Source organism: Mytilus edulis, chromosome 12 (assembly GCF_963676685.1).
Source record: "Mytilus edulis chromosome 12, xbMytEdul2.2, whole genome shotgun sequence".
Classification (NCBI taxonomy): domain Eukaryota; kingdom Metazoa; phylum Mollusca; class Bivalvia; order Mytilida; family Mytilidae; genus Mytilus; species Mytilus edulis.
In genome coordinates, this window is record NC_092355.1 from 68,690,897 (window position 1) to 68,718,886 (window position 27,990).

At 32.4% G+C, this 27,990-nt stretch overlaps 2 protein-coding genes across 2 annotated transcripts in view; one reads left to right on the top strand and one right to left on the bottom strand.

Annotated features, from left to right (window-relative positions):
* The first annotated feature begins 4,184 nt into the window (after positions 1 to 4,184).
* LOC139497803 (death-associated protein kinase 1-like) overlaps positions 4,185 to 27,990 on the top strand; it is a 50,052-nt gene continuing 26,246 nt past the window's right edge. The window contains exons 1-6 of the mRNA XM_071286038.1: positions 4,185 to 4,304; positions 4,869 to 4,967; positions 5,430 to 5,537; positions 14,034 to 14,096; positions 15,845 to 15,896; positions 20,303 to 20,563. Coding sequence (XP_071142139.1) covers positions 4,185 to 4,304; positions 4,869 to 4,967; positions 5,430 to 5,537; positions 14,034 to 14,096; positions 15,845 to 15,896; positions 20,303 to 20,563 — 703 coding nt within the window. The remainder of the gene's footprint in view (positions 4,305 to 4,868; positions 4,968 to 5,429; positions 5,538 to 14,033; positions 14,097 to 15,844; positions 15,897 to 20,302; positions 20,564 to 27,990) is intronic.
* Positions 6,485 to 11,293, bottom strand: LOC139498995 (uncharacterized). Its single transcript, XM_071287634.1, has 3 exons — positions 10,760 to 11,293; positions 9,092 to 9,237; positions 6,485 to 6,778 (listed from the first exon to the last, which is right to left on the bottom strand). The coding sequence occupies exons 1-3, from the start codon at positions 10,897 to 10,899 to the stop codon at positions 6,702 to 6,704; spliced, it is 363 nt and encodes a 120-aa protein (XP_071143735.1). The 5' UTR covers positions 10,900 to 11,293; the 3' UTR covers positions 6,485 to 6,701.

The window sequence follows — 27,990 nt, forward strand, 5'->3', positions numbered from 1 at the left end:
AAATTGTACACAAGCAGTATAAAATATACAACTACAAGTTACTTCAGATCATAACAGATTGTACACCAACAGCATAAAACACACAACTACAAGTTACTTCAGAACATAACAAATTGTACATAAGCAGTGAAAAAACACACAACTACAAGTTACTTCAGAGCATAACAGATTGTACATTAGCAGTATAAAACACACAACCACAAGTTACTCAGAACATAACAGATTGTACATAAGCAGTTTAAACATACAAATACAAGTTACCTCAGAACATAACAGATTGTACATTAGCAGTATAAAACACATAACTACAAGTTACTTCAGAACATAACAAATTGTACACAAGCAGTATAAAATATACAACTACAAGTTACCTCAGAACATAACAGATTGTACATAAGCAGTATAAAGCACATACCTACAAGTTACCTCAGAACATAACAGATTGTACATAAGCAGTATAAAACACATAACTACAAGTTACTTCAGAACATAACAGATTGTACACAAGCAGTATAAAACACACAACAAGTTACATCAGAACAGAACAAATTGTACATAAGAAATATAAAACACACAACTACAAATTACTTCAGAACATAACAAATTGTACACCAACAGCATAAAACACACAACAAGTTACTTCAGAACAGAACAAATTGTACATAAGAAATATAAAACACACAACTACAAATTACTTCAGAACATAACAAATTGTACACCAACAGCATAAAACACACAACTACAAATTACTTCAGAACAGAACAAATTGTACATTAGCAGTATAAAACACACAACCACAAGTTACTTCAGAACATAACAGATTGTACACTAGCTGAATAAAACACACAACCACAAGTTACCTCAGAACATAACAGATTGTACACTAGCAGTATAAAACATAAAACTACAAGTTACTTCAGAACATAACAGATTGTACATAAGCAGTATAAAACACACAACCACAAGTTACTTCAGAACATAACAGATTGTACACTAGCAGAATAAAACACACAACTACAAGTTACTTCAGAACATAACAGATTGTACATTAGCAGTATAAAACACACAACCACAAGTTACTTCAGAACATAACAGATTGTACATAAGCAGTATAAACATACAAATAGAAGTTACTTCAGAACATAACAGTTTTTACATTAGCAGTATAATACACACAACCACAAGTTACTTCAGAACATAACAGATTGTGCATTAGCAGTATAAAACACACTACCACAAGTTACTTCAGAACATAACAGATTGTGCATTAGCAGTATAAAACACACAACCACAAGTTACTTCAGAACATAACAGATTGTACATAAGCAGTATAAAACACACAACCACAAGTTACTTCAGAACAAAACAGATTGTACACTAGCAGAATAAAACACACAACTACAAGTTACTCCAGAACATAAGAGATTGTACATTAGCAGTATAAAACACACAACCACAAGTTACTTCAGAACATAACAGATTGTACACTAGCTGAATAAAACACACAACCACAAGTTACCTCAGAACATAACAGATTGTACACTAGCAGTATAAAACATAAAACTACAAGTTACTTCAGAACATAACAGATTGTACATAAGCAGTATAAAACACACAACCACAAGTTACTTCAGAACATAACAGATTGTACACTAGCAGAATAAAACACACAACTACAAGTTACTTCAGAACATAACAGATTGTACATTAGCAGTATAAAACACACAACCACAAGTTACTTCAGAACATAACAGATTGTACACTAGCTGAATAAAACACACAACCACAAGTTACTTCAGAACATAACAGATTGTACACTAGCAGTATAAAACATAAAACTACAAGTTACTTCAGAACATAACAGATTGTACACCAGCAGTTACTTCAGAACATAACAGATTGTACACCTGCAGTATAAAATATACAAATAAAAGTTACCTCAGAACATAACAAATTATATACAAGCAGTATAAAACACATAGCTACAAGTTTCTTCAGAACATAACAGATTGTACATTAGCAGTATAAAACACATAACTACAAGTTACTTCTGAACATAATATAATAATATATCTGTATGGAAACTGATATTTATATCATTATACTGAATTCGATATTAAATCAAAAGCTGTTTTTAATTTAACAGTTTAAAAGAGAGAAAAAAAAGTACGTATTAAAAGGTATTTTTTTTCTCTCAGTAATTGTTTTTGTTTGTTTTGAATTCTAGTTGATAAAGTTCTTAATTTGAATATTTACAAGAACATTTTTTACACCAAGGTTTTACAGCGGGTGTAAAACTAATATCACACATGTATGTTATTGCTTCACTTCGACCACATTCCTTAATATATACAAAATTGTGTTGTTAATTAGACAGGTTGAATGGACAATAAATAATTGTAAGAATCATATAAAGTGGGGTCTCATTTTGTTTGTCTCCTAGTGCTCAATCAGGAAATGTAACTATTTTTCATATTTCTTTGAAAAAGTTACTTTTTAAAACATTGATCATTATTCTGAATCATGTTAATCAGACAGATTTAATCATTATATTAACAAATACTTGTTAGAATTATATAAAGTGAGATGTCATTTTACTCAGAGAATTGTACATGTTGTAATGAATCCATTGATATAAATATTTTTGTTCATTTCTTTAAAAAAAAACACCAAAAAAATTAACATGACAGTTCTGATGGAAGTTTTGACATCTCACAAAAAAAAACAAGTTGTTTATTTGTTGTTTATGATCAATATAAATACAAGTGTGACTGGTCATTTTATTCAGTTTTGACCACTGATTCATGTGATATATATTTTGTTTATATTTATTACACAACATTGTCCAGTTTATCAGACAAGTTTTGATGTCAGTTGTATTATTCCAGGTTAATGGATGGACAGCATTAATGTATGCTGCCAGGAGAGGACACCTGGAGATCTGTAGACTCCTCATTGATAGAGGATGTAAGATCGACATCACAGCAGTATGTTATCTACTTAGTCTGATCACATTACTATTAATCTACATAAAATCATGTTGTTAATTAGACAAGTTTAATGAACAAATATTTGTAATAATTATATAAAGTGGGGTCTCATTTTACTAATTTTATTGTTCTGAATCAGAAAATATTACTCTATTTCATGTTTCTTAAAAAAAATATTTTATTAAAATGAATAATTATACTGAATCTACACTAATTCCTGTTGTTAATCAGATAGTTTTAATGAACAAATATTTGTAAGAATCATATAAAGTGGGGTCTCATTTTGTTTGTTTTGTTCTACTGAATCCATTAATATAATTATTTTACACATTTCTTGAAGAAAAAAATAATTTTTAAATATCAGGTTTTATGGAAGTCTTGACATTTCACAACAAAACATGTTTATTTGTTGTTTATGTAGAATATAAATACAAGTGTGACTGGTCATTTTATTCAGTTTTGACCACTGATTCATGTGATATATATTTTGTTTATATTTATTACACAACATTGTCCAGTTTATCAGACAAGTTTTGATGTCAGTTGTATTATTCCAGGAGTATGGACAGACAGCATTAATGTTGGCTGCCAGGAATGGACACCTGGAGATCTGTCGTCTCCTCATTGATAGAGGATGTAAGATCGACATGACACATGTATGTTATCTACTTAGTCTGATCACATTACTATTCATCTACACAAAATCATGTTGTTAATTAGACAAGTTTAATTAACAAATATTTGTAATAATTATATAAAGTGGGGTCTCATTTTACTCATTTTATTGTTCTGAATCAGAAAATATTACTCCTTTTCATGTTTCTTAAAAAAAATATTTTATTAAAATGAATAATTATACTGAATCTACACTAATTCCTGTTGTTAATCAGACAGTTTTAACGAACACATATTTGTAAGAATCATATAAAGTGGGGTCTCCTTTGTTTGTTTTGTTCTACTGAATCCATTAATATAATTATTTTACACATTTCTTGAAATTTTTTTTTTTAAAATATCAGGTTTTATGGAAGTCTTGACATTTCACAACAAAACAAGTTTTTTATTTGTTGTTAATGTAGAATATAAATACAAGTGTGACTGGTCATTTTATTCAGTTTTGACCACTGATTCATGTGATATATATTTTGTTTATATTTATTACACAACATTGTCCAGTTTATCAGACAAGTTTTGATGTCAGTTGTATTATTCCAGGGGTATGGAGAGACAGCATTAATGTGGGCTGCCAGGGAAGGACACCTGGAGATCTGTCGTCTCCTCATTGATAGAGGATGTAAGATCGACACCACACAAGTATGTTATCTACTTAGTCTGATCACATTACTGTTAATCTACATAAAATCATGTTGTTAATTAGACAAGTTTAATGAACAAATATTTGTAATAATTATATCAAGTGGGGTCTCATTTGACTCGTATTATTGTTCTGAATTAGAAAATATTCCTCTTCATGTTTCTTAAAAAAAATATTTTATTAAAATGAATAATTATACTGAATCTACACTAATTCCTGTTGTTTAAAATTAGACAGTTTTAAAGAAACAAATTTTTGTAAGAATCATATAAAGTGGGGTCTCATTTTGTTTGTTTTGTTCTACTGAATCCATTGATATAATTATTTTACACATTTTTTTTCAAAAAATGTTTTTTTTAAGATATCAGGTTTAATGGAAGTTTTGACATTTCACAACAAAACATGTTTATTTATTGTTTTTATACAATATAAATACAAGTGTGACTGGTCATTTTATTCAGTTTTGACCATTGGTTCATGTGATATATATTTTGTTTATATTTATATTACAAAACATTGTCCAGTTTATCAGACAAGTTTTGGTGTCAGTTGTATCATTCCAGGTTGGTGGATGGACAGCATTAATGTTGGCTGCCATGGAAGGACACCTGGAGATCTGTCATCTTCTCATTGATACAGGATGTAAGATCAACATCACAGATGTATGTTATCTACTTAGTCTGATCACATTACTATTAATCTACACTAATTCCTGTTGTTTAAAATTAGACAGTTTTAACGAAACAAATATTTGTAAGAATCATATAAAGTGGGGTCTCATTTTACTTGTTTTGTTCTACTGAATCCATTGATATAATTATTTCACACATTTCTTGAAAAAAAATGTTTTTTTAAGATATCAGGTTTTATGGAAGTTTTGACATTTCACAACAAAACATGTTTATTTATTGTTTTCATAAAAAAAAAAAATACAAGTGTGACTGGTCATTTTACTTAGTTTTGACCACTGATTCATGTGATATATATTTAGTTGATATTTATTACACAACATTGTCCAGTTTATCAGACAGGTTTTAATGTCAGTTGTAGGATATGTTGTATATTATTGATATTGACAACAAAGTATTGTACATAATATTTACATGTTTTTGGTTATATTATAGAGCGATGGAGAAACAGCTTTACATTCTGCTGCTGAGGAGGGATATCTACAGATCACAAGATGTCTGGTAGAACAAGGAGGTGCCAGTCCCTTGATTAAATCACATAAGGTAATATTTTATAGTATATGACCAGTGTTTAACTGTAATGAATCACTAAAATGATGTACAAGATATGGTTGGATTCCATTTAAAGGCTATAGTTAAAAGTCATATGATTATTTAAATTGGACTTAACATATGAAAAGTTATATAGACTTGAATGTCTAAATTTTACTATAAAACACAAGAACATAGACTATCATACTTCCTGTAATTAAAGTCAGTGTAAACAAACAAATTGTCAAACAAAACTTGCACCAATCCGTTGTCATGACAATAATAACAAAGACTAATTACTAGACAATATTTGTATGTTCAATAAGGGGAAAAAAAAATTGTTTGATAATTTTATATTGTGTTGGCACTTTGAAAATAATTTGAAAGAGATGATCCTATAAAGACTATAATTTTTTTTCAAATTCCTGTAATCAAATTGTCTATAGCTAGTGGAAGAGATACCTATCATCCTTGTCATCGTTTATTTAATTCCTTATTTAAACAATATCAGTGATAACACTAAAAACTATAAAATGCTGTAAAATAACAGTATAAAGATATAGGAGGGTAGAAATAAGGTATACAAGCATAGGAGGATGTGGATGGGGTATACAGATATAGGAGGGTGTGAATGGGGTATACAGATATAGGAGGTATAGATAGGGTATACAGATATAGGAGGATGTGAATGGGGTAAACAGATGGGTCAACATTTTTAATTAATTCTCCATAGGCGACAATGGTAACGTTTTCCTCCATTGCTCAGTCCATATCGTTTACTTGAACATGTAGGATGGCTCATATCGAAGCTGATACATTTATACATGTTTGGTTAAATTTTCGGGGTGGCAAGTGAGATGACTTTTTTCGCAAATTGCTGGACCCCGGAAGATGGTGAAAAATGTCACTCTCCACATAAAATAATCCCAAAATTCTGATCATAAAACTCAATAAAAAAATTGTCCTTTCTAATAATTTATTTCAGGTCAAATCTACATATTTCTTTTCTCATCACATCAGCTCTATAAAACAGTTCTTATTGTTCATTTATGTCCATTTTTAAAATCACAGCATCCACAATTGTATCGCGGACTAATATTGTTTTTTAATTACGTCATCTGAGTTCCTCATCTCAAGGTCTATTAGGGAACCTGACCCATATTAGATCAGCAAATGTCAGATTCCACTTGTATTGCAGAATGAATTTCTTCGGTACACCTTTTCGAACAATTCTGTGAAGTTTTTTTCCGCATCTGAAATAAAATAAGTTAAATTTTAGTATTTTTAAGTAAGCATGCTTATTACTGTTCCTTATATCTTTTAGTAGAAACAAAGCACAAAATCCATATGTTATCAATTCACAATTTAGACATTGATTAAGACTCTTCATAGCTTAAAGTACCATTTAACAAACCTTCATTACCTAACTGACTTTATAAAAATCATCATGTTTAGATGATGAATCATGAAAATATTGTGTTTTTTACTGTAAATAAGGTAGATTTAAGGATTTTGATATTTATTTCTTTCATAGAAGGAATAGAACATTTTTATTTTTTAATAACTGTTAAGATCATTCACAGACAATTCTAAAACAGGTTTTAGTTTTAAAATCCATCAAGTAATAACCATTTTAGAGTTCTTTTTGTGTGAGTGTTCAAATAGGGAAAAATGGTGCTTTTCTTTAGTGAAGATAACATTGTGACGTCATCGCTTTTGTGACGTCATGACTTTATGATGTCATAATTTAGAATTATACAAACATAACAGAGTGTGTATTTATTCAATAATGAAAGGGAAAAGGAAAAGAAACCAATATAAGGTTGGTAACCAAGCCCATCTATTGCGTTGTGTATCCCTAACAACAGATCAAGTTTGTAGTGTTATAAATGGTGTTGCTCCATCTACAGCTCCATCTACATGTACACAGGTTTTAAAAAATTTATCTATGCAAGTTTTACCTGCACCACCTAAACTTAAATTTTCTAATTCCACTACAGATTTGACTCCTAAAAACACCACAGAATCTGTCTGGTTACCCCGCCTTACAGAAAAGGAATTTAAGCTGTACTCAAAAGAGAGTTACGATAAAAAATCTTATGTAGCTCCCCAAACTGAAAAATGTGCGACTACAGTCAAACTACTCAGACCGCATAAATTGTCAGATGATTATTTAGATGAATATTTAGAGGAGAAAAGTACTGAAAATAGAACAGTAGATAGAGATCTTAATATTTTAATGATCAATAGTCTTATAATATGTCATTTAAATAAAAGTCCAAAGTGTGTTGTTCCACATTTTGAACTGGTACAAGAGACTCAATGGGGTCTTGGTTGGATTTGGAAAATGAAGTGTACCAAGTGTAAATTTATTTCAGAAAAATATCAACTATTTAGAGAAATTGACACAGGACGTGCTGGTCGCAAGAGTGCTACAATTAACTATGGGTTTCAGACTGGCGTGATAAACTGTAATATTGGTAATGATAGCGCGCGACTACTTTTAACTAGTTCATGTATTCCTCCTATGTCAAAAGGAACAATGCAGAGAATAACAAATACTGTTTGTGACAAGGTTGTAAAACTTGCGGAAAATGAAACCGAACAAGTGGTTGAGAGTTTCAGAAAGAGAAATGAAACCTTAGGGTTAAATAAAAATAGTCCTGTAAAATTACAAATGGATGGTACCTATCAGAGTGTGCATATAAAAAGTAGGCATAAAATGGGACAAAATGCATCACAAGTCATTGGTATTGCCTGTGAAAATGAAACTGACAATCATGATATCATTGGTTTTCACCTTGTAAACAAACTTTGCTGGGTTGGTGAATGGTTACGCGGTAAAGGTTATGACATTGAATGTCCTAATCACGAGTACTGCACATCAAATACAAATAGGTATGATCCTTTGAGTGAGAAGGATCTTGGGTATGAAATAGGTAAAAAAATTGCTAAACTTGATTTACTTGTGGACTATTGTACTACTGATGGGGATGTAAAAAGTGTACAAGGTCTACAAGAAGCAATGCAAGAAATATTTGACCCTTTATGGTCAGTAAATAGACTGGCAGATACTATTCACCGGGGTCAAAGTCAGTTCCGTGAGGTATTGCGAGCAAAATTTAGTGTCGGTATGTTCCCTGGAGCTACAAAGGCCCAGAGGAATGATATTTAAATAGCTTTTGCCAATGATTTAAAATTACGTTCACATGGTATAATGAAATGTTTATTTGCAAAATATAATGGTGACCGACAACAAATTTCAAAATGTTTGCCACGCATTGTTAAGTCTGTTGTGAATTGTTATAGTGGTAATTGTAGCGATACGTGTAGATGGAGCATAACACTATGTAATGGTGGTATAAAAACTAGTTGGTGGTACAAATCTATTAACCTTAGCAGTCATGGTTTACAAAATGGGTCTTTAAAACCAAATAAGACTGACAAATTATTAATAGAATCATTGTTAGAAATGAAACTGTCTCAGACCGCATTAAATCAGATGCAATTTTTCAGCAATACAAATAAGTGCGAGTCCGTCAATAGGACAATTTCTACATACCTACCGAAGAATAAGAATTTTTCTCGCAATGCCTTAGGCCGTGCATCTGCAGCAGTCTTAAAAGTCAATAATAAACGGGATGTTGCATTGGCTAAGACCCTAAAAGCTGTAGGTTGTGGTCTGGGTAGAAAGTCTCGTGCTGTAGTGGCTCTGAAAAAAATACGTAAACGTGAAATATATGATTGTGCATATCAAAAAAGTTTACGTGTCAAATTAAACAGGTTAAAAGCTCGTAAAAAACAGGCTATCGATTTCTTGTTAAACAAGAGAGTGCGAAACAGGTTGATTAGTGGATATAAAAAACATCAGTTAGAACCAAAGCTATGTCAGAATTCAAGTCCGAAAGAATTCGTTCCACAGCCAGGTTGTAGTTCATGGCCAGATTAACATTTATATTAAAAGGTTATACACAATATGGTTTTCTTTCAGCCTTTCAGGAAGCATATGTAGTTATTTATTTATTTACAGAGAATACTAAACATCTTATATTATATTAAAACAAACACTTTTCAGGAATATATGAGCATGATATGAGTTAGTTGTGTTTTTTTTTAAATTAAAAAGTTTGTTTATTTTAAGTTTGTTATGAAAATGGGATAATGGTCCAAGACACTGAAATAAACCTTGTATCAGACAAAAAGACCACTTCATGCATCCAGCCACAGTACATGCATTTATTGGAAAACACATACCTTGAAACAAAATTATAAACAAAATAAAACCATGTAAAATGAATATTACAACATTAGGTCATTCACAGTTTGCCTCTGTAACTCGATGTCATATTTGGATTTTTTCCTTTCTGTTATTTTTTCTTTTGTTTTTTGTTTACTTATTTAATTAATGACTGTCATACTTTGTTCATTGATTTGTCTCTATGTTTCACTTTCATTTAGTTCTCTACCGCATGTTTACTTCCTGTGATCACCTGTTGATTGAATGACCCAGTTTTCTGACACAGTAATGAAACCATCAAGAGTTACTCCCCTTGCACTGTAAAAATTAGTAAACACTGGCGAAAAAAACCACATGAATGTTTGACTGAGCTTATAATCTTGCATAAACATGTTTGCCATGTTTGTTTCAGTGTCTTGGGGGTATGAGGGTGGGCTTTTTTCCCATTTTCGTTTTTTACTTGTGTTAAAAACTTGTATTTTCAGAGATGATTAATGTGGAGGTAAAATGTGCAAGGTGCATATGTTTACTACAAAATCATAACAAACCACAATTTCAGATTCAGCATGCAGTTAGTATAGTTTGTGCCATGCACAATATGTGTGGTGCATTGGTGTGCAGCTACACATATTTTTCTTTGATTGTTAATCTCCCGAGGTTCTAAAACAATATGGTCTGTATTCACACACAATGCATTATGACAAAGGTGTGAAGCATCTAAATTTTTGGCTAAATCAGTAGATTTCAATTGCAAAATTTTTGCTAAACGTGCAACATTCATTTTAGTACGTTTGGCATTTGAGTATGTGACATTGATCATCCCTAGAATATAATTATTTCTCCTCTGAGTGGCCCCAGTCCAAATAATGCATGCCCCATTTTCTGCCTCTTCACTGTTTATAAGTATAAAATTGGTATATTTTTGATAAAAATCTAAATTATTGGTAGCCATTTTGTATTCTTTTTAATCAAATAGCACTAAAAGAGTGTAACTGACCTCGATTTCAGCAGCTCCCATCCGAAATTGTGATCATTGAACCATGAAACACTCCAACACCTTTGAAATAATAGTTCACAATTTGGGTCAACATTTTTAATTAATTCTCCATAGGCGACAATGGTAACGTTTTCCTCCATTGCTCAGTCCATATCGTTTACTTGAACATGTAGGATGGCTCATATCGAAGCTGATACATTTATACATGTTTGGTTAAATTTTCGGGGTGGCAAGTGAGATTACTTTTTTCGCAAATTGCTGGACCCCGGAAGATGGTGAAAAATGTCACTCTCCACATGAAATAATCCCAAAATTCTGATCATAAAACTCAATAAAAAAATTGTCCTTTCTAATAATTTATTTCAGGTCAAATCTACATATTTCTTTTCTCATCACATCAGCTCTATAAAACAGTTCTTATTGTTCATTTATGTCCATTTTTAAAATCACAGCATCCACAATTGTATCGCGGACTAATATTGTTTTTTAATTACGTCATCTGAGTTCCTCATCTCAAGGTCTATTAGGGACCCTGACCCAGATAAAGGAGGGTGTTGATGGGGTATACAGATTAAGGAGGATGTGAATTTAGTATACAGATAAAGGAGGGTTTGGATGGGGTATACAGATATAGGAGGGTATAGATGGGGTATACAGAATTACATGATATAGGAGGGTGTGAATGGGGTATACAGATATAGGAGAAAGAGAATGGGGTATATAGATATAGGAGGATGTGGATTGGGGAGACAGATATAGAAGGGTGTGGATGGAACATACAGAATAGGAGGGTGTGGATAGGGTATATAGACAAAGGAGGGTGTGGATTGGGTATACAGATATGGGAGGGTGTGGATGGTGTATACAGATATAGGATGGTGTGGTTGGGGTATGCAGACATAGGAAGGTGTGGATAGGGTATACACATATAGGAGGGTGTAGAAAGGGTATACAGATCTAGGAGGGTGTGGATTGGATATTCAGATATAGGAGGGTATGAAAAGGGTATATAGATAAAGGAGGGTGTGGATAGGGTATATAGATAAAGGGGGTGTGGATGGGGTATACAGACATAGGAGTGTGTGGATGGGGTATACAGATAAAGTAGGGTGTGGATGGGGTATACAGATCTAGATATAGGAGGGTGTGGATGGGGTATACAAATAAAGGAGGGTGTGGATGGGGTATACAGATATAGGAGGGTGTGGATTGGGTATATACATAAAGTAGGGTTTGATGGGGTATACAAATAAAAGAGGGTGTGGATGGGGTATACAGATATAGGAGGGTGTGGATAGGGTATATATATATATATGATGGTGTAGATAGGGTATACAGATATAGGAGGGTATGAATGGGGTATACAGATATAGGACGGTATGAATGGGGTAAACAGATAAAGGAGGAAGAGGATGGGGTATACAGATATAGGAGGGTGTAGATAGGGTATACAGATTTAGGAGGGTGTGGATGGAGTATACAGATATAGGTTTTGAATGGGGTATTCAGATAAAGTAGGAAGAGGATGAGGTAAATAGATATAGGAGGGTGTGGAAGGGGTATACAGAGGTAGGAAGGTGTGGATGGGTAATACAGATATAGGAGGGTGTGGATAGGGTATACAGATCTAGAAGGGTGTGGATAGGGTATACAGACATAGGAGGGTGTGAATGGGGTATACAGATATAGGAGGGTATAGATGGGGTATACAGAATTACATGATATAGGAGGGTGTGAATGGGGTATACAGATATAGGAGGAAGAGGATGGGGTATATAGAAATAGCAGGATGTGGATTGGGGAGACAGATATAGAAGGGTGTGGATGGGATATACCGAATAGGAGGGTGTGGATAGGGTATATAGACAAAAGAGGGTGTGGATGGGGTATACAGATATGGGAGGGTGTGGATAGGGTATACAGATATAGGATGGTGTGGTTGGGGTATGCAGACATAGGAAGGTGTGGATAGGGTATACACATACAGGAGGGTGTAGAAAGGGTATACAGATCTAGGAGGTTGGGTTTGATTTTGGGAGTTTTGGTCCTAACAGTTTAGGAATAAGGGGCCCAAAGGGTCCAAAATTGAACTTTGTGTGATTTCATCAAAAATTGAATATTTGGGGTTCTTTGATATGCCGAATCTAACTATGTATGTAGATTCTTAATTTTTGGTCCCGTTTTCAAATTGGTCTACATTAAGGTCCAAAGGGTCCAAAATTAAACTAAGTTTGATTTTAACAAAAATTAAATTCTTGGGCTTATTTGATATGCTTTATCTAAATATGTACTTTGATTTTTGATTATGGGCCCAGTTTTCAAGTTGGTCCAAATCAGGATTCCATATCAAGTATTGTGCAATAGCAAGAAATTTTTAATTGCACAGTATTGCACAATAGCAAGAAATATCTAATTGCACAATATTGTGCAATAGCAATTAATTTTCAATTGGAGTTATCTTTCTTTGTATAGATATATGTTGGAAATTTGTCAGACATGACTTTGATGTCATTTTCTATTTTATTTGCCAATAACTTTATGTAAATAACTTCATTGGAAATTTGCCAATATAAAATGTTGCTGATGAAGTTTTTTTTATTGTTTTATACAATAAACAATGTATATTCACTTTTACTACTAACCAATCTTTACCATTCAGTGATAACAAGCACTTTATTTTACATTTTAATATTTTATGATGTATTTAAAAGAGTAGTTATTGTTGCAAACTCCATTAGAAATTTGAATTGATATTAGTTTTGGAAAAAAGGAAATGGGGATGTGAAAAAAAAGGGGGGGGGTTTAAATTTTTCTCATTTCAGATTTCATAAATAAAAAGAAAATTTCTTCAAACATTTTTTTGAGAGGATTAATATTCAACAGCATAGTGAATTGCTCAAAGGCAAAAAAAACCTTTAAGTTCATTAGACCACATTCATTCTGTGTCAGAAACCTATGCTGTGTCAACTATTTAATTTTAGATTTAAAAAGTTTGACAAAGAAATCTTTAATTGATTTGTAAAATCTTGACATTTTTTTTGTGTAAAAAAACCCGATGTAATGTCAAAAATTTGATCACAATCCAAATTCAGAGCTGTATCACGCTTGAATGTTTTGTCCATACTTGCCCCAACTGTTCAGGGTTCCACCTCTGCGGTCTATAAAGCTGCGCCCTGCAGAGCACCTGGTTTAGTCCAAAAATCTGTAGAACAAGAAATTAATTTGGTGTGGCCTTATCAGATGAAAACAATATAAAGATGTATCTGTATTTCAGGGTAATACTCCATATGATTTAGCTGCAGCAAGACGACAGAAAGAAGTGATGGAATACTTACAGGTATATATAGTGGTAGATATGGTGTTGAATTGCAAATGCTTTAACAAAAATATTTTTTGTTGAAAAATGAGCTGTAATGGCGGATACCGACTGTAGTAACAGAACAAATTAATGAATTCTTCAATGATGGCGATAGTTAAGACAATTTTGAGGAATTCGGTCCTGAATGCTTTTACAATATTAATCGTAACATACTTGCAAACCTGCCAATATTTAACTTTTCACCAGAGAATGACAGGGAATCCCAGACGATCTCCAAAATGGATGGTCATGTTAGGACAGTGATGTAATTATTGCCCCGTTTACCGATGAATCTAAATTAAACAATGGTATGCAAAGTAATGAACCTTTGGATTTTTAAAAATTATTTATAAATGATGATATATATAAATGTCAGAACTTGTATTTCAAACCAATAAATTTGCCAAGGTAAAAACCAATGATGATGAAGGTCTGAAAGTAAAAAGCCGCATTAAAAAAATGGCAACCGGTCACTCTAGACGAAATGTATTACTGGATTTGACGGCAGATTTCTAAACAAGCTGACCTTATTCTTAGTAAAAATAAATGCAATACAACCTGTACAAAAGTGGTTATTGGTTTGTTGAGCCGGTATGGACTTTTGGAAAATGGTCATGTGTACATGGACAATTATTACGTGTCGCCAGAAATATTTACAGAACTTGGAGTATTAAATACTTATTCCTGTGGCACATGAGAAAAAATTGTTTGGGGGTACCCGATGTCCTGGAAAGAAACCCCAATCTGAAGCTGAACTTATGTGTTATCAATGCTTTTATTTTGATCAAAAAGTATCCACCAGTAAATAAAACCAGAAAAGAACATTACATTTCAGGACATCTGTAGTAAATGCTCTCATTCAGAACATGCAGATGGCTGTGAGTACTCCCAGACCGCAAAGTTGCATTGTGTGTACCAAAATGTTTTCAGGTGTACCATACACGCCAGAACTATTGAGTAATCCTCTTGCCTGCTGGTAAAAATTCTGCACAGGTTCTGGATAAACAGTTGTTATAGTTGCTTGATCAGCAATTTTGAACATTTAATTTAGTAATATTCATTGTGTTATGTTCATACTGTTTATTACAATTTAACGTGTTTTTTGTCCTTAATGAGTTTTTTTTTACTCACCTGTGTAATACCTGCAGTATTACATGTACCTGTGACTTTTACAAGTTTTTTGCCAAATATTTTTTTTACAAATATCTAATAATTACAAATGTTCTTGTTTTACAAAGTTTTATGTTTATTGAATTGTTGAATATATTAAATCATAAAATTTTACCTTTGTATATATCTTTATTTGCACCTGTACAGGTAAAAAATGACTGCAGACACAAACAAGCACAAAAAATGAAAAATCTGAGTCAATTGCACAAATAATTCATATTTTGTTCAGCATTGCACAATGACACAATAAAATCAATGCAGCAGTCTCAGGGTTAAACACCAAGAAGCAATACATCCAATTTAGTTTTGGCAAAATTGCCGAAGTTCACGAGTGATACGCTCTTGTTTGAGTCTCTTGTTTTATTTTTATTTTTGCTTTTCATCTTTAAACTATAAAACTTGGTTGAGCCAAAATGATCAGCAAGACAGGTTTTGGCACACAGTTTCCATTAAACACAAATAGTCTTGTTGCATTGCATAATTTTTTGAAATATATAATAGTTCTACAAGTGACATGAGTATAGATATATTCACAGTGCATATTCCTCATTTTTCAGACTGTCATGTCAGAGAAATCTTCAGGTGTTAGTGCTAAACTAAGGATAGAAGGTATTTTTTTTAACTTTATATCATTATTATATACATAGTTGCTGGGCTTCCAAAATGTTGTATATGGCTTTTGTTGTTGTTGCTAAAACCTACATTTTCACACAATCCGGCTTGATGGTAGGAAAGCTCTGATGTTCCAAAATATCATACAGTTGAACCAATAAACACATTGGAAATAAGATTAATAACTATAATAGATAATAAATTATGGAGCTATACATTTAGCACCTTTCAAACATATGATATACACGACATAGTAAGTACCACAAAATATATGATATACACGACATAGTAAGAACCACCAAATATATGATATACACGACATAGTTAGTACCACCAAATATATGATATACACGACATAGTAAGTACCACCAAATATATGATATACACGACATAGTAAGTACCACCAAATATATGATATACACGACATAGCACCAAATATATGATCTTCTTTGGAATGCCATAGTCAGATAGTACAAGCAATATTCTACTTTGCTAGAATTATTTCACCAAGAATAAGGTAGCCATTGTGTAGATGACATGCTGACATAATAGCTGTTAAAAAATCAATAATTTTGTCTCGCGTGCGACTAAAGTCTAAGAATGTGAGATATAAGGATCACACTCCAATCATGGCATGACTCGGTGATCAAGGTCAAGTGGTCGATGTCAAGTCAGTATCTTAGATGCTATAAACAGTAGGTCAACTATATTTGATGTATACAATGATTGTAAGGTGAACATGTCTGTCTGGCAGTTTTCATCTGACCTTGACCTCATTATCATTGTTTATTGGTCAATGTTGAGTTGTTGTGTTAAGTCTGTTTCTCGAATCATGTACCAAATAGGTCACCTATATAAGATTTATAGAATAGTTGTAAGGTGAACATGTTTGTCAGGCAGTTTTCAACTGACCTTGACCTCATTTTCATGGTTCATTGGTCAATGTTAAGTTGTGTTTTGTCTGTTTATTTGATCCTGTAAACAAAAAGTCAACTATATTTTTTATATTGGATGATTATTAGAGGTACAAGTCTGTCTGGCAGGATTTATCTGACCTTGACCTCATATATATGGTTCTTTTATCACTGTTTTTTTTTCATTCTAAGGTATGTTTCCGGGTACTATAAGCATTAAGTCATCTATATGTGATACAATGTATTTAAAATAAGGTATGTTGAGCATGTCTGTCTGGCAGAGTTCATGTTAACTTTTCATGTCAGGGTGTTTTGTGCCCAATTATATATGGTGTGTGCTTTTCTCATCGTTGAATGCCTTGCAGTAACCAATCGTTTCTTTTCTCCACTTATTTGAACTCTGGCGGATAGTTGTCTCATAGACAATCCTACCACATCTCCTTTATTTTATATTGACCTCAATTTTCATTGTTCATTGGTTCAAGTTTAGTTTTCTTGGTTAGGTCTATTTCACAGATACTTTTAGTAAAAGGTTAACTATATATTTTATGGAATGATTGTAAGGCTTACATGGCCGATATTTACTACCTGCTTGCAGATACCTGATTTTTCAATATTTTGAATGAACTTAATGAACTCAAATATTTTTGTCACACATTTCTCTCAAATACTCCAAAACAGAATGACTCTTTATTTGGTCAGCTGCTTGTTATTTCTGAGTATTAATGTGTTTGCACTTTTCTGATCGTCAGACACCTACTTCTTGTTTTCCAATACTTTGAGTTAAGAGTGGAGGTATGCTCAGTCAGAAAGCAAGCCCTTACAAACGACTGTTGTTGCTACTTTCTAAAGACAACAATGGGACTGAAATTAAGGGGTCTTCATTAAAATTCATAGAATTTTTTAATAATTTGTCAAAATGTAGTTTTTAATCATGCTTTTTTCCAAAATATTATAAACAGTATGGGTCATCGGACTTTTTTTCACGCTACAGCATGTACAGGTTGTGTAAAATTGACAGATTTTCTATAGATTATGCATGGAAAATCCAATTTTGTGCGATAAAAATAAAACAACACCATATAATTTTAAGATAAAATGTGAGAAGATAGATCTTATAACATGCTTTTAGATCAGAAGAAAAATGGGGTCGCCAGACTTGTTTTCTTGCTTCATATTAAAATATGTAAATTCACAACACTTTCTATTATAAAAATTACTTAAACGAGGTATTTCCCCTACTATCTGAGTTAAGTCTCTTATTTAGCAAAGTTGAATAAAAATGAATCAAACATTAATAATTTTCTATATCAACATGAAAAGTCTAACACATGAATTAAATACTACTCTCAAAATTTGTACATTTCATTAAAGATCTAGACCAATTGTTATTTGCTACTTCAAAATCCAAAATGGAGGAAGACACCCACCATTCTGAAGTTGCCTTATACTGCGGGAAAATGAAATTGGCGGCAATTTAGAAATTTTCTGTTTCTGTTTCTGTTTCTTACTTCCCATTGGAGTCAGAAATTGATGTCTTGAGCATGTGTCTTGTTATAATAGAAAATATAATTAAAATTATGCAAATTGTCTGTTAGTTTTTCTACTATTTTCACCAATAAACTTGCATTAAATAAATTTTACAGAAATATAAAAAGTAATACAGACATTTTGGATCTGAAAGTTAAAAAAAACTATTTAAAGTCTAAAGATCTGTCACCCCTTATGAAACCCCATTTGAACTAAATTCCAAAAGAAAGACATTTTTTGACATTGTAGTTTTTTTTTTTTGTCTGAAACATGGATATCAACATGCATGTGAAACGAATGTACACAACATTTAGTGTGTTTCAATCAATTATTTAAATTATGTTCACTTGTAAATATATATATAACAGCATATAGATCTATAATGCAGCAAGAAACTCCCGCACCCGAAAGCGTCCTTCAGTTGGCCCCTAAACAAATATCTATACTGGTTCAGTGACAATGATCGTCATACTAAACTCCGAATAATACTTGTAAATAACGGCATATGGTGCTAAGATAAAAAATATTCTTATTTGTTTGAAGTGTCAATAAAGGGATGTAACTCGTAAATTACTATTACAACCGCTTTGTCAGAAATTTTGACTGTTTGAAGTGGCACACTTGCCTATAACAGCGTATTAAGTGGCACTTTGACACTGGCCAGTTCAGAAAAAGTCTCACCACATAATTTAAATTCAGCATAGCTCAGAAGTTAAGAAAGAAATTTCAACTTCTTTGTAGAAAAAAAATTGCCTCGACGGTTGTCAAACTCGTGTTTAAAGGCGTCGTATTCTAATCATTACATTTTATCAAAACAATTTTTATGTTAGAACTTATAAAAATACGCAGTTGTCATTTATAGCGTACATCATGTTTTGGTTTCATTTGATATGACTTTTTTAATGAAACCAACCGGGGTCAGCTTTCCGACTATGCTTAGCACAACATTGTGTGCTTTCTTGTTGTTTTTTTTAAACCCACGTTCTCTCTTTTTTAAAGGACTCAAGTATTTGGTTTTGTAGAAATGTAAATTGTTATCAGATCAACATTTATTATTATATCTTTAAATATGAAAACAATCTATTCTGAAGTGAGAAAAGATCATATTTACTTTTTGTTTTAGCCTTGGCAAAGTCAAGGCGTTGAGACTTGGGCCTGCTATTGGTGGTGTCAACAATTTAAAAAAAAAACGTGATTATTATAATAATACGAAGATGTGGTATTATCTTACAATTCCAGCAGTCCATTCATACTGTTGCTGTTGCATAATAGTTGATATATAGATGTGGTATGATTACCAGAAAACAAATGACGTAAAAGTAAAAGAACTATAGCTAGGTCACCTTACAGCCTTCAAAAATAAGCAAAACCATACCACAAATTTTGCTATTAAAGGTCCTGAAATGACAAATGTTAAATAATTCAAAGGAGAAAACTAATGGCCTGATTTATGTACAGAAAAATCAACCAAAAAAAACCAAATATGATATACAGCAATAAAGGAAAACCACTGAACTATATGCTCCTGACTTGGTGACAGGCACATGCAGAAAGATAACAAGGACACGGGGGTCACTTTCTATATAAAGGTATACACAGACATAATGTTGGTATGGGTCACTTTTTTGGAATGTCAAATATATCAATGGTGTGTTATTTAAAAATGTATATAAATGGGTTGTGATTATCTGATGATGCATGAATGGGTAGGGATTTTAGCATAAATCTATAAATGAATTGGGTGTGTTAATCAAACCCCAGCCGCACGTCTGTACCCAAATTTATAGATTGTCAAAAACAGTTGTCCCTTTTAGGTGTAGAAAAAAATAATCAACAGGTGAGGAAAAGGATAAATCGTGTAAGAATTAGAGAAATGTGTAAACTTACTTTTAAAAATAGAGTGAAGTTATAATGTTCTCCTATATGAAAAAAACTCTTTACGATAAAATATCTTTATAGATGAAATGGTTCCAACTGAAATAAAATTAATGGCTGACAAAAGATCTATTGATTTGTACCTCAAATTACTTGAGTCAGGCTCTGAGAAAAAGAGAGACATACGTTTAGTAGTTGTTGGGAAGAAAGGTGCTGGGAAGACATCATTGATTAGACGATTGTTTGGTGAAGACATTACAGATGTTACCAGTACAAATGGAATTGAAATTCACAAAATAAAATGCAAAGCAATGTCTGATGATGGCATATGGAATAAATTAGATGGTATGATGCATAAGCTTAAATAAAGAAAGTAATTTATAACAGTTTTAGTTTCTAGTTTACATAACATATTTTTGAGCAATAATTTGGGTTGGTTTGGGGATGTTCAGTTCTGGAGGCATAGGTCTAACAAGATCTGATTCAAAGTTCCATTTCGATGATATCAGGTCTTGAATATTCACAATTAGTGCCACGTGTTGGAAAATAGATGAGAGGCATAATAATTGGCCAAATGCAAATCTAGTGCATTAAGTTGGCAACATTAATTATGTTAGCTTTTACGCAGTATAAGCAAAGGTGAACAACATCAAATAGATAATTTTCCCCCCTTTTAAGCATAATTTGATGTTATTTGAATAAGATAGGAAAACTGTTATACATACAAAAAATGTAGGAATGCAGATTGTCAAAGGACTTCCTATAACTCTTTATCTACCACTGACGGATATATACACGGTTTTCATCATCGTTCTGTCCGCAGTGACTGATAAATCTGCTTGCATAATCTAGCGTGTTTTCGCAGTGACTGATAGATCCGTTGTAACATACACTAGCGCAGTCCCGGTGACGGATATTTCCGGAAAATATACCACTATTAAAACCCTTTAGATTGGACAAAACTGTTGGGGAATCCCGAAATGAACCAATGAAATTCGGTTTAACAAATGAATAATCTTTCAACTCATACATTCCTTTTTAACAAATTATGATGAATTTCACACGTGTTCGGAATTACGATTAAAACAATGGCGGACGAATGGGCTATTAAATTGGATAGCGAAAGTGAAGAATTTGAAGGATTTATGCAATTAGAAAGCAAAATTAGAAGTATCGTAAGGGATAGTTTAGTTTGTCGGAACAAGATTGGGAGTCTTCCAAGGCTGAAGAAGCCAAACATGGACAAATAATTTGAAAACTTTTTTCGTCCTTTAACAACAGCTTTCATGTTTGATAAGGAAAAGAAAGAAATTGATTTGGTATTTGTTTCATTTTTCAATAAATATACAATAAATACTGATTAATTAAACATTTTATTAGAGTACTCATAACACAGCCTTAACAATTTGTGAAAAATTCTCTCACTGCAAATTTTCTCTGGTAGTTAACCTACAATTCAGCTGCGGTAGCTAACTAATCAGCAGTGTGTAGTAGTGAACTGTAAAGGAACCTGTGGTAGATAAGAAAATATTGCACTTTAAAATGATGATTCTTAAATTTTTTCTATATTATCTTTAGTTAACAACTATAATTTTTACAGAGGAACGGGATCAGCCTTTCAACATAGCTAAAATGTTAAGTCCTTCCTTATAGGAGTTACTGCCCTTTAATGATAATTGTAACTATTGTTTTACGCTTCTGGCTATAATCATGAAACTATAGTAGTTATAGAGTACCTGGAAATAGCAAAATTATCAGCTAAAGATCTTCAAACAAGTTGACATGTCTGAAATTTTTATACCCCCGCTTTGAAAAAAAGAGGGTATACTGTTTTACCTCTGTCTGTCCTTCAGTCAGTCCATCAGTCCGTCAGTCCCTCCGTCCCATGAATATTTTTCGTCGCATTTTTCTCAGGAACTACAATATAAGGATTTCTGAAATTTGGTTTTCAGGGTTTATATAAGTCTGCTACACCGTTTGATGCATTTTCAGATTCATCACTCGACAACTTCCTGTTTACCGAACACTTGTATTATTTTACACATGATAACCAAGTTGAAAATTTTCGTCACATTTTTCTCAGGAACTACAATACAAGGATTTCTGAAATTTTGTTTAAAGGTTTATATAAGTATGCTATACTGTGTGATGCGTTTTCAGATTCATCACTCAACAACTTCCTGTTTACCGAACACTTGTACTATTTTACACATGATAACCAAGTTGAAAATTTCCGTCACATTTTTCTCAGGAACTACAATACAAGGATTTCTGAAATTTGGTTTCAGGATTTATACAGGTAATCAGCTATACCGTGTGATGTGTTTTCAGATTCATCACTCAACAACTTCCTGTTTACCGAACACTTGCATATTTTTACACTATAAAAATTATCCACTTGCTTGTTCATCCTACTGCTTAAAGGAGTTATTGCTTTTCAGTGCAATATTTACTTATTTATGTTTTATGACAATTTTCATAATAGATAGAAAGAAAATGTTTATCAAAAATTATCAGCAAAAAGATTTATAAATAAGTAAAAAAATCATCGATCACTCCTTATATGAGCTATTGGGCATGCCCTTTATTGAAGATTTTTATACGGAAAAAAAAGATGAATCCACCAGAGACCAATGGCGTAGATTTAAGAAACTATAGGTCACCGTACAGCCGCCAACAATGAGCAAAACCAATATTTTATAGTCAGCTACCCATGTTGTTAGTTTTTGGCTTGAAAACCTTGAAAACTGTAATGAATAGAAAAAACACTAACCATGCTGATCAGCTACAATGACAATATGATCTACAAATAAGACAACATGACTGCAATCAACATTTGACTCATTAGATAATCATCTGTTGACACTTTGTAGTTGTTGTGACAATTTTTATTTTTTTATTTTTTGGGTGAGCTATAATCATGAAACAGTGTTATGATAGGGATGTGGAAATGCTATGCTGGACTTTCTTGGCTCGTACATATTTGAATACCAGGACAAGTATTTATTTGGTCTGGATTGCCCGTGGACAAGTAAAAACATACACTGAAGAAAAAATTCAAATATTTCACAACTTATTAAATGTATTAAGATGTATTATTTTTTGTAAATGAAACCAATGTTCAACACACGAAAAACATATTTTTTTTAAGTCAAAACATCAATGTTCATGACGAGAAGTATTAATTTAAACTGGAAATAGGTTACTAACCAGAATAAGAAAAACAAGTTTGCAAACCTGGGTCTCATAGACATTACGGTAAATTTGTCCATTTACCCGGGGTCACCAATTAGGTTTTATTTGCTATCTAATTGAAGTGTCATTTTAATTTTTTTGGAATGAATTCTATCGAGATGTATAAATACGTGGTAAAAACACCAAGATTGGATAATCAAGACAAAAAGAAAGAAAATAATAACGAAGAGTTGAGATAAATCGGAAAACAGGCAGAGAAAGACGTCTTTGTTTTATTGACATATTTGCTTGATGTTGTATTGAGTAAGATGAAAACACACTGTTGACTGCTGTACCCCTATTTTCTTTACATTTTTACGTATTATGTTTGTTTGTTTTGTTTACACATCCTTGTCAATAAAATCGAATTTTATGCGAATGTCATACAAGTGAGAGGTTGAGCTAGCTATAAAACCAGGTTTAATCCACCATTTTCTACATAAGAAATGCCTGTTCCAAGTCAGGAATATGACAGTTAATATCATTTGTTTGAAATGTTTGAGCTTTTGATTTTGCCATTTACTTGGAGACTTTCCGTTTGGAATTTTCCTCGAAGTTTGGTATTTTTGTTATTTTACTTTTTATACGACCGCAAAAAATTGGTCTCACGTCGTCGTCCGGAGACAATGGGTTTCTGGACAATAACTTTAGTGTAAGTAAATAGAAATCTATGCAATTTAGACACAAGGTTTATAACCACAAAAGGAAGGTTGGGATTGATTTTGGGGGTTATGGTCTTAACAGTTTATGAATTAGGGGGCAAAAAGGGGGTTCATATAAGAATTTTTGTTGTTTTCAGACACTAACTTGTGTTTAAATGTATGAATCTCTCTGAAATTATACCACAAGATTCCATACCACAACGGGATGGTTAGGACTGACTCTTTGGGGGGTTATGGAATTCGGGGCAAAACAGGGGAAAACAAGGGTTTCCTGGTAAATGGACAATTGAGACAGTTTAAAAGCAGTGTAAGGGAGGTAATCCAATTACATTTAAAGAACAATGTTGAGTATGTTTGATTACCTCCCTGACACTGTTTGTAAATCATTTATGAATAAATGTTGTACTTTCTTTCTTTGTCTAAATAAAATTGAGAATGAATATGGGGTATGTGTCAAAGCAACAACAACCTGACCATAGAGCAGATAACAGCTGAAGTCCACCAATGGGTCATCAATGTAGCGAGAAACTCCCGCACCCTGAGGCGTCCTTCAGCTGGCTCCTTTACAAATATGTATACTAGCTCAGTGATAATGGATGTCATACTAAACTTTGAAATTTACACAAGAAACTAAAATTAAAAATCTTACAAGACTAACAAAGGCCAGAGGCTCCTGACTTGGGATGGGGTTAAACATAATTTTTTGAAATCTCAACCCTCCCCCTATACCTCTAGCCAATGTAGAAAAACAAACGTACAACAATACGCAAAGTAACACCCAGTTTAAGAGACATCCGAGTCTGATTTCAGAATATGAAACAAAAACAAAATAAACAAAATGACAATAATGCATTAATAACAACAGACTACTAGCAGTTACTGACATGCCAGCTCCATATTATCTTGACCGAAAGAATTTTTATTTTTGGAAAAAGGGAAAGGGGGAGGTGAAAAAAAAATTGTACGTGGGGGGGTAAATAAGAAATTGTGTGGGGGGACAATTTTTTTTTACAGATTTTAGATTTTAGAAATAAAAAAAAATTCTTCAAATTTGTTTTTTTTTGCAAACAAAAGGGGGGTCAATATGCAACAGCATAGTGCAAAAGCAAACATATTGAATATAAATTCAAATCATATGACCAATTCTAAATTCTTTGACTACAGTTATTCTGAGTTTGAAACCTATTATGTGTTAAATATTTAATTACAATCCAAATTCAGACCTGTATCAAGCGCAAATATTGTGTCCATTTTTGCCCCAACTGTTCAGGGTTGGACCTCTGCGCTCGTATCCAGCTGCGCTCAGGAAAGCAATTTATTATTAAAATATTAAAAAAAAACACAAAAAAAAACACAAACTTGAGTTTCAGAAATGACTTCTGAAACTCAAGTTTCTGGTTTTTTTTTTGGTTTTTTTTTTAATAGAACAGATTTCCCCTGGATCTCCAGTGAAGAAACTTAAAAAAATAAATTTATTTTTGCACACTTTGTAGGAAACACCTACATCTTTGCTACCAAAAGTCAAACTGATTTGTTGGCAAATTAATAGATTTAAGGGAAACTTCATGATCTATTATTTAGTGTCCATTTCGTCAATGGTTTCAAAACTTAGTACATATACATTTTTACATGTACCTACTGCCTAGCATTTAAAACTATATATGTCTTTTATTAATCCCTTAATAAGACCGTGCAAGGGCTGTATAGCCAGTCAAGGTCGTTAAAAACTTCCATTTGTTGTTGTTAATCCCCTAACGTCTAAGGGGACTTTTAGGTTTGCACTCTGTCTGTCTATCTGTCTGTCTGTCTGTCTGCCTGTCTGTTTTCCGCACTTTCTTCGTCATGCTTGAAGATATTGATTTGAAAGTTAGTATATAGTTTTATCATGACAAGTAAAAGATCAAATTTGAATTTTGTTTCGGTCTGATGATTTTGTGCAGAATTATAAATGGTCCTTGGACTTAGAAAATTCACTTAAATAATCAGTATTCAACATTTTATTTCGTCATGCTTGAAGATATTGACCTGATATTTGTTAATAGTTTACACCATGACAAGTTATAGATCAAGTCAGAATTTTGTTCCAATACATTCAATGTTTAACCAGTATGGAACTGTGTCATCCGTCAGTCCAACAAATCAGTTTTCCACACTTTTTTTCTTCATGCTTGATATTGGCGTTATGGTCCTTGGACTTAAAAACAATCACTCAAATAATCAGTTTTTCCGCACTTTCTTCGTCATGCTTGAAGATATTGATTTGAAAGTTAGTATATAATGTTATCATGACAAGTTACATATATCAAATTTGAATTTTGTTTCGGTCTGATGATTTTGTGCAGAATTATGGTTCTTGGACTAAAAAAATCACTCAAATAATCAGTTTTTCCGCACTTTCTCCGTCATGCTTGAAGATATTGATTTGAAAGTTAGTATATAATGTTATGACAAGTTACATATATCAAATTTGAATTTTGTTTCGGTCTGATGATTTTGTGCAGAATTATGGTTCTTGGACTAAAAATATCACTCAAATAATCAGTTTTTCCGCACTTTCTCCGTCATGCTTGAAGATATTGATTTGAAAGTTAGTATATAATGTTATCATGACAAGTTACATATATCAAATTTGAATTTTGTTTCGGTCTGATGATTTTGTGCAGAATTATGGTTCTTGGACTAAAAATATCACTCAAATAATCAGTTTTTCCGCACTTTCTCCGTCATGCTTGAAGATATTGATTTGAAAGTTAGTATATAATGTTATCATGACAAGTTACATATATCAAATTTGAATTTTGTTTTGGTCTGATGTTTTTGTGCAGAATTATGGTTCTTGGACTAATAAAAGTTTGATTTTAAGGGCCTGCCCCCTAGGTCATGGTCAAGTGAATTTGAATTAATTAGCAAATTTGAATATTAAGTTTTCTGCTTAGGATAGTTTGATTTTAAGGCCCTGCCCCCTAGGTCATGGTCAAGTGAATTTGAATTAATTAGCAAAGAATATTAATTTGTCTGCTTAAGTTAGTTTGATAGACACTACTTGCGATAGATCAATGATATTTTGTATGAAGTTGAATTATACTATCAGTAGTTTATTATTACTTAATTATTAGTTAACATTTGCAAAATATGGAGAAAATAACCTAAAACATTCAGAAATGACTGAAACCATGCGATGTCATTGCAAGTACTTTATCACCACTCACTCATATTGGAAACCAAAATTTCAAGATTTTTTAAATATTTTAGATCATCAATAAGAGCTTCCATCTAGAAAACAACTGTTTACTTAAAATTTGAAAACAATGCATTACATGCTGTTTTTATAAAGTTCTAAATTTCCACTTACGTGGAATAACATATTTGTGTTTAACTTTCTTGACTATTTTTTTTGTAATTTTGTAGCATGTAATTGAGAGAAATCGAAAAGTAATCGTGTAAATTTGTGTACATACAAAAATCAGAGTAATCGATTATTTATTGAATACACAAAAATCCTTCAAGTATTCGATAATTAATCGATTACATTTGTCAGTAATCATGCCCATCCCTGATTCAGTACATTAGAGGCTCTGTCCCGTAGGTCATGATCCAGTGCTCTTTGAATTAATTAGCATGTTAAGTTTTCTGCTTAAGTTAGATTGATAGAAACTACTTTCAATAGATAATGATACTTGCTATTACGTTACATTACTGTCTGTACATCTCAGTTTGTCAACCATTTTCAGGTCCTGTCCACTAGATCATGGTCCAGTGACTTTATAAATAAGCAATGTTGCTGTCCATCAGATTGTTTTTTATCAGAATTTTATGCCTACGGAAGAGACATATCTCTATGCCAACAGTTTATTTATCTATGATATGATATCTCAC

Coding starts and splice junctions, on each gene's coding strand:
- LOC139498995 (XM_071287634.1), bottom strand. CDS start 10,899: ATGGAGGAAAACGTTACCATTGTCGCCTATGGAGAATTAATTAAAAAT. Junction 9,238..10,759: donor TGGGAGCTGCTGAAATCGAG/GTCAGTTACACT, acceptor TATTTTTTTCAG/AGCCACTACAGCACGAGACT. Junction 6,779..9,091: donor AGAAAAATTCTTATTCTTCG/GTAGGTATGTAG, acceptor ATTTTATTTCAG/ATGCGGAAAAAAACTTCACA.